This window comes from Oryzias latipes, chromosome 20, assembly GCF_053564925.1.
Source record: "Oryzias latipes strain Hd-rR chromosome 20, Olatipes_Hd-rR_3.1".
Lineage (NCBI taxonomy): Eukaryota > Metazoa > Chordata > Actinopteri > Beloniformes > Adrianichthyidae > Oryzias > Oryzias latipes.
Genome location: NC_136256.1, coordinates 23,439,458 through 23,456,307, shown reverse-complemented (window position 1 = coordinate 23,456,307; position 16,850 = coordinate 23,439,458). Strand labels below are relative to the sequence as shown.

Sequence of the window (16,850 nt, the reverse complement as noted above, 5' to 3'; positions counted from 1 at the left end):
TGCAACGCCCCGTGGGCTTTTTTTGGAAATGATAAATTGTACCACTTATCATTCTAAAGCCTGTAAAGGGTGGTGGTTTGAGCCTCTAACATCCACGGCTTGACAGATAAGCTCACTGTCGCCATGTTACTAATCAACCATCTGTGTTTTGGTGAGTCATGGCCACATTTGCCAGCTCTGTTGCTTGCCTATAGCACACCTACCGCCTTTTTTTTTTTACATTCTATTTTCAGAGGAGATTCAGGACCCCTCACTGCATCTCCCCTTGACTTCCAGGCACAACATGGCACAGGCGCCGACACATGCAGCATAAAAGGGATGATGATTCAGATCGTGCTGATGCTGGTCATGTTAATGATGAAAAACATCCTGAATATAGCGGAGACTCAGGGATGACATAGTTACCCTTGATTAATGGCTCAAATGTTAAACACTGCAAGTGATGAATGGAATTTCAAATTATTTGTCTCTAGAAATCTAGAAGTTTATTCTATTCAATTTTATTATCACACATAACAGCTTGATTCTGAAAGTCCAGGGAATTTGTATTAATTATTTTTTATTAATTTAATGTCTAGGTTTTTTGTCTTATATCACAGAAGATTAATAACTCTCAAATCCTCTTCACTTCCTGGAATAACATCAAAAGAGGGGGATTATTTTCTTCGTTTCTTTTTAAAGGAGATGGGGATTTTCCCAATCAGGCACATAAGGGGATTTACTGACACCTGCTGGCCGATGTCAGTGACTCACATGTCCAAAATGTAGACTTTTTCAAACAGTACTCTATTCATTTAAAAAGCTAAGGAGTTCTTAGTTTAACTTTAGAATTCCTGCCAATTCAAAATATCATTTTTATCTGCAATTATTTATTGCATTTGGTTATGTCCCCTCTAGTCTAAGTACTCAATCTTGACAACACTTTCTCTGATATTTATTTGATTTCATTGCCTTTCCTTGTCATTCTGCCCTTAAAAGGCCTAATTCATTTTTTTTTTAAGTATCATTCCAATGAAAATAATGTTTTCGGTGTTTTTAACATTTTCTTTTGACATTTTTCCAATGATGGATGACATAAATTAAGAAAACTAAGCTTAAAGTTGCATTTCTGAGTATTTCTTTTTTTCAAGTTTCAACTAAAACGCTGTTTAAAAAAAAGGACTTTTGTGATGTTTAATATATTCTGGGCGAGCCACACGCTCTCTGCTCCACTCCATTTTTATACATCCGCTTGTAGATGACTAGATTGATGTACGTCTTGGTTTTCCTGGTCTGAGCTGGTATCTGGCTCAACCGAGAGCTCTCAGTAACTGAGACTATATCCTAGAATACAACAATTATTATTATTAAAAACGGCATAATCTTAACTAAAAATCATAATCATAACTAAAATACCTGAATCCTACTAGATCTATTGTTTATTGTAGTTTTGTAGAATGTCATCTCAAGGTTCAACCTACTTCTGTGCTTCCTGAGTGACAATTTGGCATATTTTCTCAAAAAATGAAGTGTGTGCGTGGCTCTGAGGCTGTGTATATTACTACAGCATGTTGTGCATCGACATACAGTTTTCAGACTTCTGCTTTGCACTAACATTGATATTCTGCAGTTTAAGCAAGTTCTGCAAAAATCTAGAAGAAAAAAAATATCTTGAACAGGAAGTCAATGCCTGGAATGTAATACTTTAACTCTTTAACAGAATATTTTAATTTAACACCATACAGCTTTATCTCATTTTTAAGGTGTTCCAGGCAGAAGATGTAGCTGAACTAAAAGCTTGCTTTTCAAAATTACTCCTGACACATTAAACTTGAGAGAAAGGTATGGTGTTTTCTATATGCTTATAGGAGAGAGCCTGAATAATTTAGGACTAGAACATAGAACGCATGTTCTTGCTTTTAATGTGGTGTTAGAACGTTTCTATTTTTTTAGGATTTTTTTCTTCTTCTTGTAAAGACAATTTCAGATGTTTTGTAATATCGGTGCCAGCTTCTGACAAAACAGAAAAAAATGGAGTGAGAGCACGCTCTACACAAAGGGCGTTAAGCTTTTATGAGCTTTAAATGAGTGTTTTAATCTATTTTTAATACAGTTTCTTAACCTGTTGGGGTTTTTGTTGAATTTTCTTTTTTTTTTAATTAAATTTTTTTGGCAAAGATGCACCAGTTTGTGAAATAATGACGTATTTTTATGCTTTTCAGAAAATGTCAACCTTAATTTAGGATAAAAAAAATATATTAATACAAAAAAAAAGGAAAAAACATTTGTTCTTTTCTTTTTTATAATAATTATTTCAATAATTTCTTGATTTTTATTTTGTTCTCAAGAATTTTGCCAACATTTTCAATAGATGTTAATTTTGCTTTGAAACTATTACTAAATCCCTTTTTTGTGATTACAAAAATAACTAGATGGATACACTAATGTTTTCACAAAACATTTATTTATTTATATTTACTGTAAAATTCAATGCTGTTTTTATCTCTTGAATCTAGTTCTATTAGAATAAATGTTTCAGTTTTTATTGGCCACTAGAGGGAGGCAGACTCCTATTTTAAAGCTTTGGTGCTTTAGGTCAAAAGGGTTGCAGCAACTCATTAGATTCACATTGAAACTTTGTTTAAATATTTTTACTTTTCATGTATCTCTTACAATAAGAGCATTATTGTCTGTAATGGAGATGTTAGAAGTTTAATCATCTTGGTACTTTTCTTTTTAATCACAGCCGGCATTGTAACTTGATTTATTTGTGTCTCCAAGCAATGAAAATTAATTTTTGTTGAGAGCGTTTTGCAGGAATCCTCTTCTGAGCTCCAGCATTCACTCCTCCTGCCTTGTCTGTTCTTTGGTTGCACTCAGACATACCTGCACTCCGCTTTATTTTCTGCTTTAGCGTTAATTACAGGCTAAAGCCTTGTCTTAGTTGCATACGCCTCTGCATTTGAGCGACACCTGTGTGTCAGTGGATCAAAGCTGCCATCATCCAAGGAGGAATTATTATTCAAAGAGGGATGTAAATTAAACACCACTGCGGTGTCATCCGTCTATTTGATGCTCTGAGCTGCTCTCTCTCACACACACCTGCGTAATGCTGTCATTCCCCTCGCTTTGATGGTCCGGGGAGGTGTGTTTGACAGGAAACAAGGGCCAGGTCAAGGCATGTGGTGACACACTAGCGCATGCAGAGCTCGCATGTGAAATAAGATGGAAAAAGACGGCGCTTCCAGGAGTGGTTGGCAGCTGTGCCGGCTGTTTGAGCATGAGGGTGGGTGCACATGTGTGTCTGTGGGTGGCTTCCCCATTTTGCAGCTGCGGGATCAAGCCTGAACTGGGAGCTCGATGTGGGTAAACTGTGATTTGGCTATCTCTCTTCCTGGAGGAGATAAATCGTAGCCATGCTGGTGTGTCAGCCGCACAGTAATTACTCCGTTCTGTCATGACTGTCTGAGAATGCAACCAGTGGAAACTTGCACTGTCGCCCTTTTCCTTGACACGATTGGAAAAGTCTCGGAATCGCTTTTATACAGATCACCAGGCACTTGAGATGCCCGTCATCAGATAAAGAGGTCCAGAGGAAGCAATTCTAGTCTAAACATCTGACATCTGTGGTTGTCATGTTGATTTTTCCTTTTTTTCAATCTGCAAGGAATATAAAAGTACCTTTTTTATTTCTTTTGGGTCTTGCGATATGAAACGCCACACTAGGTGTCACCGTAGCCTGTGGGACGGCATCATTTTTCTTTAGTTGTCTCCCAATTGTGAGTTTAGAAAGAGCTCTGATCATCTTTTGACCTATTGAAAAAGCCCTCCCAGTGGTCTTTTTATACCGAATTGTGATGTTTTCAGCCAAAATGAAAAAGCCTTTAACGGTTTCTATGACAGTTTAGAAAGTCATCATAGGCAGAAAGTCATCTCTGAGTTGTGGGCGGGACCACTGGCACTTTCTCCTGCTGTCTTACAGCCCCTCACAACCTCAAGCTAAATTTACTTGTGCAAAAAAAAATGGCAAGCAATATCAGAGCCGTTCAGTGTGAGCCGGATCCCAGCTCAGATGAGGAAAACGTAGACGCACACGGATCTGTTTGTCACCACTGGATGCATCGGAATGGAGCACAGCAGGGAGCTGGTGGCCCGCTGATTATAGCATCTACGTTACTGCCACAAGCTTTTCCAATTGGCTTTTTTTCCATCTGCCCCTGATTCTCAACAATTTGAATAAAAAAAAGGCATTTTAAGAACAATTTGATACCACAAAAACATGATTATCATTGGTCTTTAGCTGTTCTATCCATGTTTATTGTGTCCCTCCGTAACCTGAACAACCAGTAACTTCCTGCCTGTACAGGCATACAGACGGAAAGACAATCAGAAGGATAATTCTTCTGGACTCAAAGCTTTTCTTCTAGTGGCTGCTAGGTGTTTACTTACGACTTAATTGGTCCCAGCCTCTGAGGGCCCGGAATGCTTTGATTACACCCATTTAGGGAGGCAGAGAGCCGTTGGGATATCTTTTGACACAGGAAGTGCAGGCTGGAGTGTCATTCATTCCTGCCCCCCCCCCCCCCCCCCTTCTTGCTTTTGGTTGAAAAAAATTAAGTTAAGACAGAGGTGTGTGTGTGTGTGTGTGGGTGGGTGGGTGGGGGGGGGGGTGTTTGTGGAGGAGCTGACAAAACTCCAGCAAACAGCAAAAGAATGGCTGCTGCAGGGCACGGCTGCCGTCTGCACTCTGAACACACACAGTAGCTTCCTGTTCATACCAACAGTTTGCTCTCTGGATTGCTCTCCAAAGAAGCGAGGGGTAAACGGGCCGCGCGGTGCTTCACGCCGGGTGGACAGGGGCTGCTCTGTCAGGTAGGGGGGGGTTCCACCACTCCTCCCACCCCGGCGCTTCCTGCTCGTGTTTTGGCATCAGAGAGAGCAAAGGAAAAAGCAAAGTCCTGAAAGGATTTCCTCAGTGTTGACTGTGGATGATCCTCGCGGCTCCTGCATGCTAAAGCGGGGCAGGGCAGGTCCTGCAGACGTAAAGCCCCCAGGGGGATGAAATAAAAAACACACAAGAGGGACTGGAAGTTTGAGCTTATTGAAAGGGAGAAAAACATATTATTTGGGCCGGTTGTTGCAGAATTTTGAAAGTTTTTAGGCGGCTAAATTGTGCGGTTGGGGGGTTGGAGAGGCTCTGAGGATTGGTGCATGGGTGGTTGAGGCTGTGCAGTGTGGGAGGCCAGGCCTCAGTGCAAATTAAAGACTCCTCTGTGAAAGTCCCAGACTCAGCCACAGTTCTGTGTGTGACTGAGCGGGCCTGTGTGCGAGCGGCCGGCGGGGAAGAGAACCAGCTTCCACCCCCTCATCCCTTTTTCTTTTTTAACCAGTCATTAAAAGTAAGCCACAACTTAGCCCGAGTACATACTGAGAGCCTGCAAGAGAGGGAAAGAATGTGTCTCCTCTTTCTCCTCCCTTTCCTAAAGCTTTGCTGCTCCACTAACCAAGTAAAACCGAGAGGAAAGAGGAGGAGGAGGAGGGCCGATTCCACTCAGATTTTTAAGACCCCGTCGGACCCCTCCCCCGTGTAAAGAGTAGCAGGAAGAGTTTTTTTTTCTTTCTTCTTCTTCTCAGGAGGAGAGAAGGAGAAAGATGAATGGGGAAAGGAATGCAGGAGACAAACACTTGCTCTCGGCAGGAGAGTGGGAATGTCGAGGAGGCTATTGTTCCTCCTCCTCCCCCACCAGATTCTGCAGGGAGTGGATATAAACACACAGGAAGGAGATGGGGAAGAAGGGTGAGAAAAGTCACACCTGAGAGACAGACGGAGCTATGTAGCATCTTTGCAGTTAGTTATATTTATGCTGGTACATGCTTTTTTTTTTTTTTGCGCACAAACACAGGAGCGAATATCTAACATCTCTGCTTTCCAGCCTCCACCTCCTTCAACAGGATGTATGGGGTCAGAGGGTCAGGACTAGAAAACCACAAAAGCCAGTATGCACCAATATACCCTTGTTCTTGTTCCAAACCCCCCCTTTCCTTTTTCCTCCCATTTTTCTCTTCCCTCTCAGAACTTTCCATCATCTCCCCTGCTTGCTTGCTCCATCCCTCTTCTGGTACAGGAGACACACAAGGCCTTACATTTTGGTTTTGGGCCCAGATGGCTTAAGTGTGCCTCTGGCAGTGGATTAGCCCCCCCCCCCCCCCCCCCCCCCCCCCCCTCCATATGCAAGTGGTCAGGACAAAGAACGTCAAACAGGAGGGGGAAAGCAGGAAGGAATGCAGGGGAGGGGGAAAGAAAACCCTGGACTGAGAAACAACACTCCACTCTGATGTTTAAGAATTCCTGGGAGAGACGACTCACCCGTTTTTAGGGTTTCTTTTCTTTTTTTTTTACTCCAATTCATACTTTTTCCTCATCCCCTTCTAATTTGCCTCACGAAGCAAAAGAAGGTGAACTTTTCACCGCACTCGTGCATTTATATGTAAATAGCAGCTTCACCAAGCAGTGATCCTTCATGTAATGACGTGACAGCAGCATTGTGCTTTAGCCCTCAAGTCTAATTCCAGGGCGTTTTTTTTTTGTTTTTTGTTCATTTTTTCCTGAGGTTTTGCTTTGTGCGCTTGGCTGCGACTCCACAGGCTTCCACTTCCAGTGGACAGTCATGTTTTATCACACAGCTGTGTTTGGCACTCGGAGACTCTGTGGTGGCAACATGGCTCTGGTTGTATTTTTAGTCTGGCAGGCACCAGCTGAAGTGGACTGTCATAAACAAAACGATTGAGCACCAAAACTCAGCACCTCTCTTCGTCTCCCCTTCATGCTTAACGCATTACACATTCAGATCCTTCTGCTGGCTCCTTAATCACAAATCCAGCTTCCTTTAATGACTTACTGATGCCTCTGCGCTCTGCGAGTCTGTCCTCGGCTATGATTGACTGGCTACAGTTGCTCATGCTGTAATTGCCGGCACATCTGATGTGTGACTCCGCAGTGAGCCAGTCATCTCTTAAAGTATCAGTCAGTCGGTGAGCCATGCTGTGGGAAATGAGTTCAGTGAAAGCATGCGTGAGATGTGTGGGCGTGTTAGCTCTAGTGTTAGGGGCTAATGCTCCAGTTTATGCCCCACAAAGCAGCTGGAATGTACAGGAATCGAAGGAAACGTCAGGCTCCCTCCTTTCTTTCTCTTTGCCTTATTCTGTCCCTTCAGGTTTCTCCCATTGCTGTAGCTCCCCACTCCTACCAATTGGCAGCACTCTCCCTTTTTTCTTTTCATTCCCCTGGAGGCAAGTCTTTTGGACAGAAACAACATGGATGTGTCTCTTCATGTTCTTGTGGACAGGTTAGGGTAAAGCCCTTTCCTAGCAGAAGAGGAGAACAATGGGACCGCCTTGGAGGTCTAATGTAGTATTCCAAAACAGAAAAAAAACACATTTTTTTATTAGTGAAAACTAACAGCAGCTCTACAAACATAATATAAATAATAAAAACTCCAACTTTTAAATCTTTAAGGCCTAAAATCACAACAAGGCTCTGCTTTTGATCAACTCCACATTATCTCTGTTGTCAGAGTAACTGAAGAGCATTAAACCATAAAAGGGGAATGCAGGTAACCAGCCTCCATTTGAACTCAGGTAATTGCAAAGTAGGTTAAGCGACTATTGCTTAACAGAGGGCAGCTGTCTGGTGGATGCTTGTAAACACACTCTTATCTTGCAGTTCGCAAGCCTGTCAGAGCAGCTACCAGCTGTTAACACTGGTTTCTGTCAGAAGGGGCACTGTAACCACACATATACCCAGCCCGTGTCGTTGCCCCAGTTTTATCTCAAGAAATGCTGAGGTTGTTTATAAATCCTCTAGCATTTGCGTTCAAAACTTCCTTGTGCGCAGGCATGCCAAATGCACTCCTTTGAAAGGCACTCAGACCTTCCCCTTCTGCTCACACACACATACAACACAGTGAGCTATTGTGTCTGAGAGCTCAGGCATCTGGAGAGCAGAAACCCTCGCCGGTGACCTCTGACCTTTGCTGGCTGGCAGTTATAGACTAGCTGAGTCTCAGGTGACTCAGAGGGGCTTTTCACAGCCATTGTAGGTCGTGCGTACGTTTCTTGAATCCAAAAATAAAGCCACTGCTTTTTGACTTGTTGGAGGTGACGATGTGTATTTCTTGTTTCTTTGTAGTGCTGCTTTGTTGTGGTGTAATTTCACACTGTGTGAACCTTTTGCTGAAGGCACAGTCACTTGATGTGGTGTTATTGTCATCTCATGACTCTGTCCCAGAAACTTGGGAGACAAGCCTTTGTTTTTGACAGCTATCCAAGGTAAACTGGTTGGTAAAGTTCACAATCAGCTGCACAAAGCCTCAGGGCTCAAAACATTACCTAATATCCTTTCACACCTATATTCTAGTTTGTTCTTTTTCATGTCGAAGTTATGCTAGTTGCTTCGTTTTGTATATTTTTGCAGTCATGGAGGTTTCAGCCAAGTGTCGGTTTACGCTGGCAAGACGAACAAATGGTCCGCAGACGCCAAATCGTCCAGCAGAGTTTATGTCGCTATGTGTCGCCATGGTCACCGCGTAACAAAAGGATCTCCGCTGGTGTGACTGATTGTGAGCGTGCGTGTTTGGGCAGACTGTCAGAAAAGAGAAAAACGGACATATGGACAGAGCCAGCAGACGGAAAGTTATCCTCTCCCCCCTCCTCCTATAGGTCTCATTCAGCTCTTCCTCTCCCGTGCCCTCTCCCCACGCTGCAAACACACTGCAGCTGGGCTCAGCTGTCATTCCTCCCCAGCCATTGTGTTGATGTTAACGAAGGCGGCGTTTCCCCTTTGGCGTCCACTAGGGGGAGCTTGCTGCTGTTTTCAAAAGGAAAACTGTGATCTTTGAAGTGGCCTATCACACAGATATACAGATTAGAGATTGCAGTGCAGTTGTCTGCCCTCAGTCTGTCTAGCGAGATCAAAGTGATTTACTTATAGAAATAACACACACCTTTGTAGAAAGTGACCAGCAGGGTCAAAAAGAGAAGTGGGCCGCACGTCTGTTTTTGTTCTGAGGGCCACAGGAACTAATGTTTCTGGTGAGGGAAGAGGGGGATTCTCTGATTTTATCAAGACCAGGGGTGAGGAGAAGAAGCAGAAATTCTTTTCAAATGGACTTTTGAAGTGTTTGCCAAAGAGGGGTTTGACAGAGCTTCCCCTCACAGGAGGCTGCACTCAAACTTGTGGGAGGAAAGGAATAAAATCAGTTATATTCTTAGGAGATATTGAGCATTTATTTGTTGGTCAGTGATCCAAACTGTGTGAGATGGAAGGAAGGCTTTCTTTTAGTGTTTATCTGCGTCTGTCAAAGAGATTTTTCCCACATTCCTTGTTAAGGGTTTACTGTGTGGCATTCCTGTTTCACTCTGTCCTTGACTGTCTATGTGTGGGAGGTCTGGGGTAGTGTAGCTGTCTAATGCTTTCACGAGTGCTGGAGGATCAGGTTTTTGTTCTTATCATTTTTGTGGAAAGTGGAAACTTGGCCTCTGCCTTATCAGAACATTTGCTTCAGTCAGATGTTTTCTCCTCATGCCAGAATCAAATTAGAGGATTTACTTGTTTTCCTCTGTTAGAATAAGTTTTTTCCAGTGCCATGCACGGACCGCCACCTTATTGACTGGAGTCCCTGATGGATGGACAGTGTATCTTGGACAGGATGTTTGCGGTCTCCCTTGATGTGGAGAGGTTGAAACATTAAGCGGGATTGTGTCAGTGTTATTCGTGTGCCTTTCCAGGGTTGTGTGCGTGGGCATGTTCTGACTCTTGGGTGTGTTTGGCTAACCTGTCTTGGCATTCGAAACCCCTGTCATTCTCTGGAGTGTCTGGCTTTCACGGTGACAGCTAGGAGGGGACTGCACCTCGTCTCCAGTTTCATACGGAGCTTTGTGGGGCGACTGAAAACCGTCTTTAACCCCTCGGTGGGCCTGAGAGTGCACACATCTCATCGTCTGGTGTACGCACACACACACGTGTGACTTTTAGATGACTTGAGGGGATAGAAGCTCTGACATTTTATTCTTTGAACCTCTGTAGTTGATAGGGGCAGGACCTCACCCAGTCCCTTTTTGTGAGTGCATGTGTGCACCGAGTGTGTGTTTTTGTTCTTGTGTCAGTTTGTACTCTACGACCTAGACGAAGATTAGCCCCAAATGTGCACCAAATTCCCTATGGGAGGTTGAGACAGTGGTGAAGGCTTAGACGATCTGCTTAAATGGCTTTGGCAGTGATTCCTGCACATCCAGTATCTCTAAAGCAATAAATATGACACTCATCCATCTCGTCTTTCTTGTGGCTCGTTGTGCCATCATCAAAGGCGCATACATTAAGTGATCTCATCTCGCTGCAGCGCTCATCACATCTGAGAACTTTCCAGCCTGTCAAAACCTGACGGAAATCTTTTCGGGAATCCTCCAATCTCTGCCGGAGAGACGGGAAGAAGGTGGGAGGGCGGCGGTGGCGTTCACCTCCACTACCTCTGAGTTGCTGTCAGTGAAATGGCAAGGCACAAAGCAAACAAGACAACATTAGTTTTAGACGTGGCTGCGTGCGCTGAGCAACAGTTGTCTGCCACACACGGAGCCCTGATCTCACCACGGTAGGATGTTTGTCTTTTGTGGGGATTAAAGACATCCAGGAAACCCCCTGTCCCAGTTTTTCTGCAGAGCAGAGGGAAGGCGGCCTAGTTTGGCTGATGGCAACGGCACAGGATGGAGATTCCAAACCATAATGTTGTTAGAAGATGACTGTTTTCGTCCCTCTGTAGACTGGTCATGTTTTTCTTTGTCTCTTGGCATGTTTCCACAGACAGGCTTCTGACTTAGTGTGTGAGAGCCTCCATTGTCCGCTCAGAACCTGTAGCTGTAACATGAGATGGAGAGAGCGCTGACGGAAGGACGGGGTGTGTTACTGAGCGCAACCATGATGATTTTTAAAATAGATGTTTACTTAGAGCTCCTGCAAAGCCTTTGGAGAGCTCTCCAGCTGACCTGTGGTATAATTTAGCATCTGTGCTAAATTATGCGTGCAAACAGCAGCAAGGCTCATAAACCGAATGAAGTCACAGCTATCAAATGGTTCTAGATTTGTACAGTAGATGTGTCAAGGGCTTAACCATGTAGATCAGTGGGTCAAGTGGCTGACATACTAATCCTATTACTACTGTAGATGCGGCTCTGATTTGTCAAAGTTGGCCCTAATCTACCGTGCGTTTGTCTACAGCACGTGGATCTAAGGCCAAATGGGTGAACAGCTCACTTTCGTTGTGTGAAAGAACTTGCAGAGAGGTTTTATGTCAAATTTACAAAGAAATAAAAATGTTTTCATCCTCTGCTCTGATAATTTATCCAAAACAATCAAATAAAAGGGCTGTGAAAATCTCACAGGCTTCATTGTGTGCCTCACTGTTATTCCACATGATATTTTGTTTTCTGTTTTAGGCAGTGCAGTCTAAACAAAGTTATGATTTCTAGCTGAAGGTCATGCATGTTTAGTATGGCTTTTCTGTTAGAAATACTCACTGAAAAGTGGATTTACTCCCTAAATTCCTAGTAATCAGTGTTGATGTAAAAGATAATGAATCTTTTCAGCAGAACATTCAACAGAAATTCAGCTAAGTTTGGTCTTTAACTTGTAAATCCACCTTTGAACCAATAATGATTTTAAAAAAATGGATAAATGATGATAGTCAACGTGACAACAGTTGGAGGAGCACAACAGTCAATATTAAGACTTAATGAGCCTCAAAACTGTGTACAATTTAAAGCAAACAGAAAAATACCAAATTTTGCAGTTCTTCAACTGACCACTGGAGGCTGGTTTCAGAAGGTAGACATTCCTCAATGATTGTCATGTAAATTTGACCCCAGAAGGAAAGTGTGGCTATACCACAAAAACAGAGCCTCTGGAAATGACCTAGAACTGTTTAAGATTTGTAAAAATGTCTTTGGGTGACCAAAAGAAAACTGGACCTTACTCGTGTTGCTTTCTTTAAAGTTCAAGTTGAAAGTCAGGAAGTTTTACTTACACAGAGGGTTATTTAGAACTTTCAAGTCTTAATTTACCAATGTTTTCTTATATCTGGTTATTTTTTTCTGTGTCCTCTTTGCAGTGTCATCATGCATCACTACATACAAAAAAACTCCCCCACCGGTCCCACCACGAACAACCCCCTCCAAGCCCTTCATATCCATCACAGCCCAAAGCAGCACAGAGTCCGCGCAGGATGCATACATGGATGGGGGCTCCGGCCAGAGAACGGGAATGACCTCCCAGCCGGGGCTGTCAAACTCCACAGAGAGCATTGACAGCATGAAAGCCCTGACAGCAGCCATAGAGGCGGCTAATGCTCAGGTCCACGGTCCTGCTAGCCAACACGTCACCAACAGCACCATCACAATCACTGCCACAGCTACCACGTCTGCCGTGGCACATGTCGGCGCAGATGCAAAGGCACAGAGAGAAGCGCTCCGCAAGTGCCTCTCCATAGGGATCCAGGTTTGTCCCTAGAACAAAAGTTTTGAAAGTCGGAAGACTAAAGTTTGACAGTACGTACCTGCTCCTCCTTTCAGGTGGACCCAGAGGACGAAGGGCCTGCAGAGGAGCAGTCAAAATTCCAGTCAATTGGAATTCAAGTAGAGGATGAGCGATGGTAAGTGGATACACGCATAGATAACAGAAGGAATGAAAAAATAATTTAGACATGTCTTCGGGGAGGGCTGAGTCAGAGGACGAGACTTATGAAGACAGAGAGAGGTTTGTAATCTGCACTGCCCACAACCCTTCCCAAAAGCATATCCATTCTGGCTGCCCCAAAAGCAGCTGTCCCCAGTTCAAGGGAAGCTGGCGTCAAAGTCCCCTCAGCTAGGGGCCCCACGCGACAGCTGGGCCAGAGGATGTGGCAGAGCTAAGAAGGTGGAGGGGGTGAGTTGACAGCCATCTGTTGCTCAAGTCATTGTGATTCAGACTACTTTGAGGCTGCGTGTTTGTGAATGTGGGAGGGAGAGAGTAGGAGATGTTGTTTTATTGGTTTATTTGGCTCTGAAAGACACTGCTGGGCTGTCAACTACAGTTCCTTCTGTAGGAAAAGCTGTCTAGTCTGGATACTTCCATTGTCACACATGAAATCAACACTTCGCCTTTTTAAGAACTTTCTACACGCTCTCATTTAACTTGTCACAATGGCAACTTTGTTTGGTGAGGAAAGCAAACCCAGTGGGTCAGTGCAGGTTAAGATTCAGTTCAGTTGATTCTGAAATCAAAGAGAGCTCTGCTTTAATCAAAGGTCACAGAGAGGCCAGGCTCAACAACACAGACTAGCACAGTGTCAGGGAATGCAAGGGGATTTCTGATGAGGGAGTTCTCAGCTGACCAACCAAGCTTCCAACTCCTTAAGCCAAATATTAACTCATCCACACAGCCTCTAGTCGGCCGTACCGCGCTGCAGCCGAATAAATTATTTCGGGTTAATGTTTGTTGAAGACTAGATGATATTTTTGTTGGTGCACGCTTGATTGTTTACCTCTTGGCATGCTTCATGTGTGAATGGGTATATGTGCCCACCTGGGAGGTCTAGGCATGCTGCCCCCTACGTTAGATTTCCAGACAGTGTGTCTGTAAATCTACAGTCTTCCTCCTGTCTGTGTGTGTGTTTACACACTTCAACAGTAGTTCAAAACCTCACCTTGGTGTTTGAACTGGGATCGACTTGGAGGGCTTGGAAACATAGTATAAAAATATTGAGATGGTTTTTATAGTATTTTCAATTTCAATTCAGTTTCAATATTTTTTATATAGCCCAAATTCACAAAAACAGTCGTCTCGATGGGCTTCGTGAAATGATAAAATATTGTAGATAAGATACATTTTAGAAATGTTTACATGGAGAGCATGTGCAGTGACTTAGTTCTATGCACAACTATGAAATCAGTTGTAAGTATTATCATACGTGATTGACAGTTTGTAATCTGGCTAATGCTGCAAAACGCCTTCATCTGCAGAAAATGCAATCTGAACCGACTTCTCTGCAGATGTTAAGAAACGTAAAAACCCTGTCCAACGAAGATAGTGTTTTTGGTGTTTTTAACATGTTCAAGTAGCATTTTTCTGATAAGGGAGGACACATATGAGGAAAATGAAGATCAAGACTGCATTTCTAAGTATTTCTTTTTTCAAATGAACCAGGAGCAGATGAGCAAATGTCATTTGAAAAAGCTTGTACTGGTTGCGTCTTTGTTTTCCTCGTCCACGATGGAATCTTGATCAAAACTGTACGGCTGAATCGCTCCGATATTGGTCGCCATTTTTCTTGCACAGCTAACGTTAACATGCTTTGATTTAGAGTTGTTGGCTAGCGGGAGAGAGTGTAAACAAAGTGATTATAGGAAATGAGGGAAGGCATACTCTGCACAGTTTCGCCCACAGAAACTGTCCTAGAAAACCACAGTCTTAAACAAAAAATGTTGGATAAAAATGGCAATACCATGCAACATCCTCTTTTTGAGCTTTCAAGTGTATTGTACCATAATGCCCCTCCCAATCCACAAAATTGTGATGTAGAACAGTGAGAACAGCCCCTTCCAGGAAGAGCCTGCACTGCTATCCCCACCCCCACGCTAACACACACACCTACTTTCTCACCGGAGCTACCGGTAATCAGCAAAATGGTTTCTTTTTGTTTGCACAAATGCACATCTATCTTTGCAAAAGTTTGGATGTTGTTTGTTTTTGAGGCTGACGTCATGAAATGGGCGACACCCACACAGAGTAAAAGCCAGTTCCTCATTGATCAAGTTGTTTTACTTACAGGCAGGAAAAATATCAGCGAAAATAACTAATATTTCATAAAAATTTATTCTTTAGTGTGCCAAAGGTAATATATTATCATATACAGTATACGGATGTAGTTTATTCTGAAAGCTTAAGAAAAGCATGAAATAGGCCTTTTAAGGCATTTCTTTACACTAACTTGAAAAAGTTTCACTAAACTGATCAGATTATTTTAAGTAGTTTGAGATAGATGTTTTATATACATAGGTTGTGTCTGAATTCCCTCACCACTTAGTGCACCATTTAGGGCGTTCACCATTTCTTAGGGGTATCTAAATCTACAATTCCAAAATCCAGTGCCCTGGAAATTTCCTCGAAGTCTTTGTGAGAACCTGTGTGCATCGATGCTCACTAGATCAGCGAATAAAGATCACGATGCATCGTGTCTGAGCGATTTGTCATTTGAAAGAAAAGGTATTTACGTTTATTTTGTTTTTTAAATTATCCATGTTGCCATCATCGCAACACAGTGGATTTATAAATAGACTTTGTAAAATGTTCACATTTATTAGGTTTTTACTTTTACAAATGGGTGACGTTATATTCTGCATTAAAAAAAGAAATGTAGTGTACATGTTTCTGAATTGCATTGAAATCTAGGGCACTGGATAGCCCTAAACTATACAGTTTTTTAGGGGTTAGGGAGTGCTGAGGGAATTCGGATACAGCATGGATTCTCTGTATTTTCCTTACTTCTACCTCTTGTTTTATAGTCTCTAGTTTGACTTTTCTCTTTCAAAGCCTGTGTCCCTCTTGGTCTTTTGTCTGTCTGGGCTGTGTTTGGCCTTGCCTGCTTCTGCCCCTGCAGGAAGTTGTTAGCAGGCTGATAGAAAGCAGACTGAGGTCATTAAAAGCGAACACCTGCTCAGAAGAGTTACTCTTTAACTGCTCTTCACACACTGGGCTGCTGGTATGCACACATAAAGCACATGCACGCTCTGTTTGATCTCCCGATGCCACTCCCTTGTTCCTTACTCTCTTGCTTAGGAAAGAACAGATGAATGAGAAGAGGGGAAGTGGAGATGAAGGGTTCAGGAGGACTGAGAGTCCGGAGATGGGCTGAGGCGGGAGTGATAGAGCTGTGATCTTTTGTGTGTCGTGACTGCAGGCAGGTCAAAGTAAGGTTCATGGGTGAGAGGACTCTGGACTTGATTGAGTCAGACAGAACGTCTAACAGGTTAGCAGCTCAGCCTTGTTTTGGCATAGGAGTAGTAGATTAAGGAGTGTGTGCACCAGGATTTTGACACTGAAGTGGACATTGATGCTTTATTTAACATTGCACTCAGATCATCTTTTGATCTTTCTTAATTTTTATGCTATCTTGTGGGGTCCAGATGACCCCACTCTCAACTTCTCGCCTTTCAATTCGAGTTGAGAATTGTTGGGATGGAGTAAGCCTGGCCCCTCTTCCCGCCATCCATCTGTTTAAACTTACAGTCTCTCACCACCCCAACCTAACATTACCAGTGCTAAAAAAAGGGGGCGAGCAATATTGGAGCTATCCACCCATACAGTTTTGAGTCAGATACCAGCTCAGACGAGGAAAACAAAGACGTGCATGGATCTAGTCGTCTACAAGTGGATTCATCAGAATGGAGCAAAGCAGGGAGCTAGTGGCCCACCCAGCATATTTTCTACGTAACAAATATGGGCTGTTTTTGTCTGCTCTTGATTCTCAGCGACAAACAAATATTTAAAAAATACAACTTTGATCTTAATTTTTCTTCAGGTGTGTCCTCCAGCATGAAAAAATGCCACAAGAACCTGTTAAAAACAATAAAAAAACAATTTTCATTGGAGTGGGTTTTTAATGTTGCATTATTCTACCACTTGTAAATCGATTCCTGGCTTTTTCTATTTTGAAATACTGCCAATAATTAACCTGCTGACTAAATTGGCCACCCATTTCCCGCTCTGCAAACCCGACACCCGCGCCCTTCTCACATCCTATTTATTAATGGGGTGGTGAGCAGTTCAAAACAACTGGGGCCAGCTG

The 16,850-nt window shown here is 43.1% G+C and overlaps 1 protein-coding gene and 1 long non-coding RNA gene across 8 annotated transcripts in view; both read left to right on the top strand.

Moving 5' to 3' along the window:
• The window catches only part of dlgap1b (discs, large (Drosophila) homolog-associated protein 1b), a 100,299-nt gene that overhangs the window by 76,849 nt on the left and 6,600 nt on the right, over positions 1-16,850 (top strand). For all 7 annotated transcript variants that reach the window (XM_023949940.2, XM_023949939.2, XM_023949941.2 and 4 more), the window contains 2 exons: positions 12,138-12,523; positions 12,598-12,677. In XM_023949940.2, the coding sequence (XP_023805708.1) occupies positions 12,138-12,523; positions 12,598-12,677 (466 nt within the window). The remainder of the gene's footprint in view (positions 1-12,137; positions 12,524-12,597; positions 12,678-16,850) is intronic.
• LOC144988331 (uncharacterized) lies at positions 13-447 on the top strand. The gene is made up of 2 exons (XR_013652199.1): positions 13-151; positions 234-447. It is a non-coding gene; the product is annotated as an uncharacterized LOC144988331 (long non-coding RNA).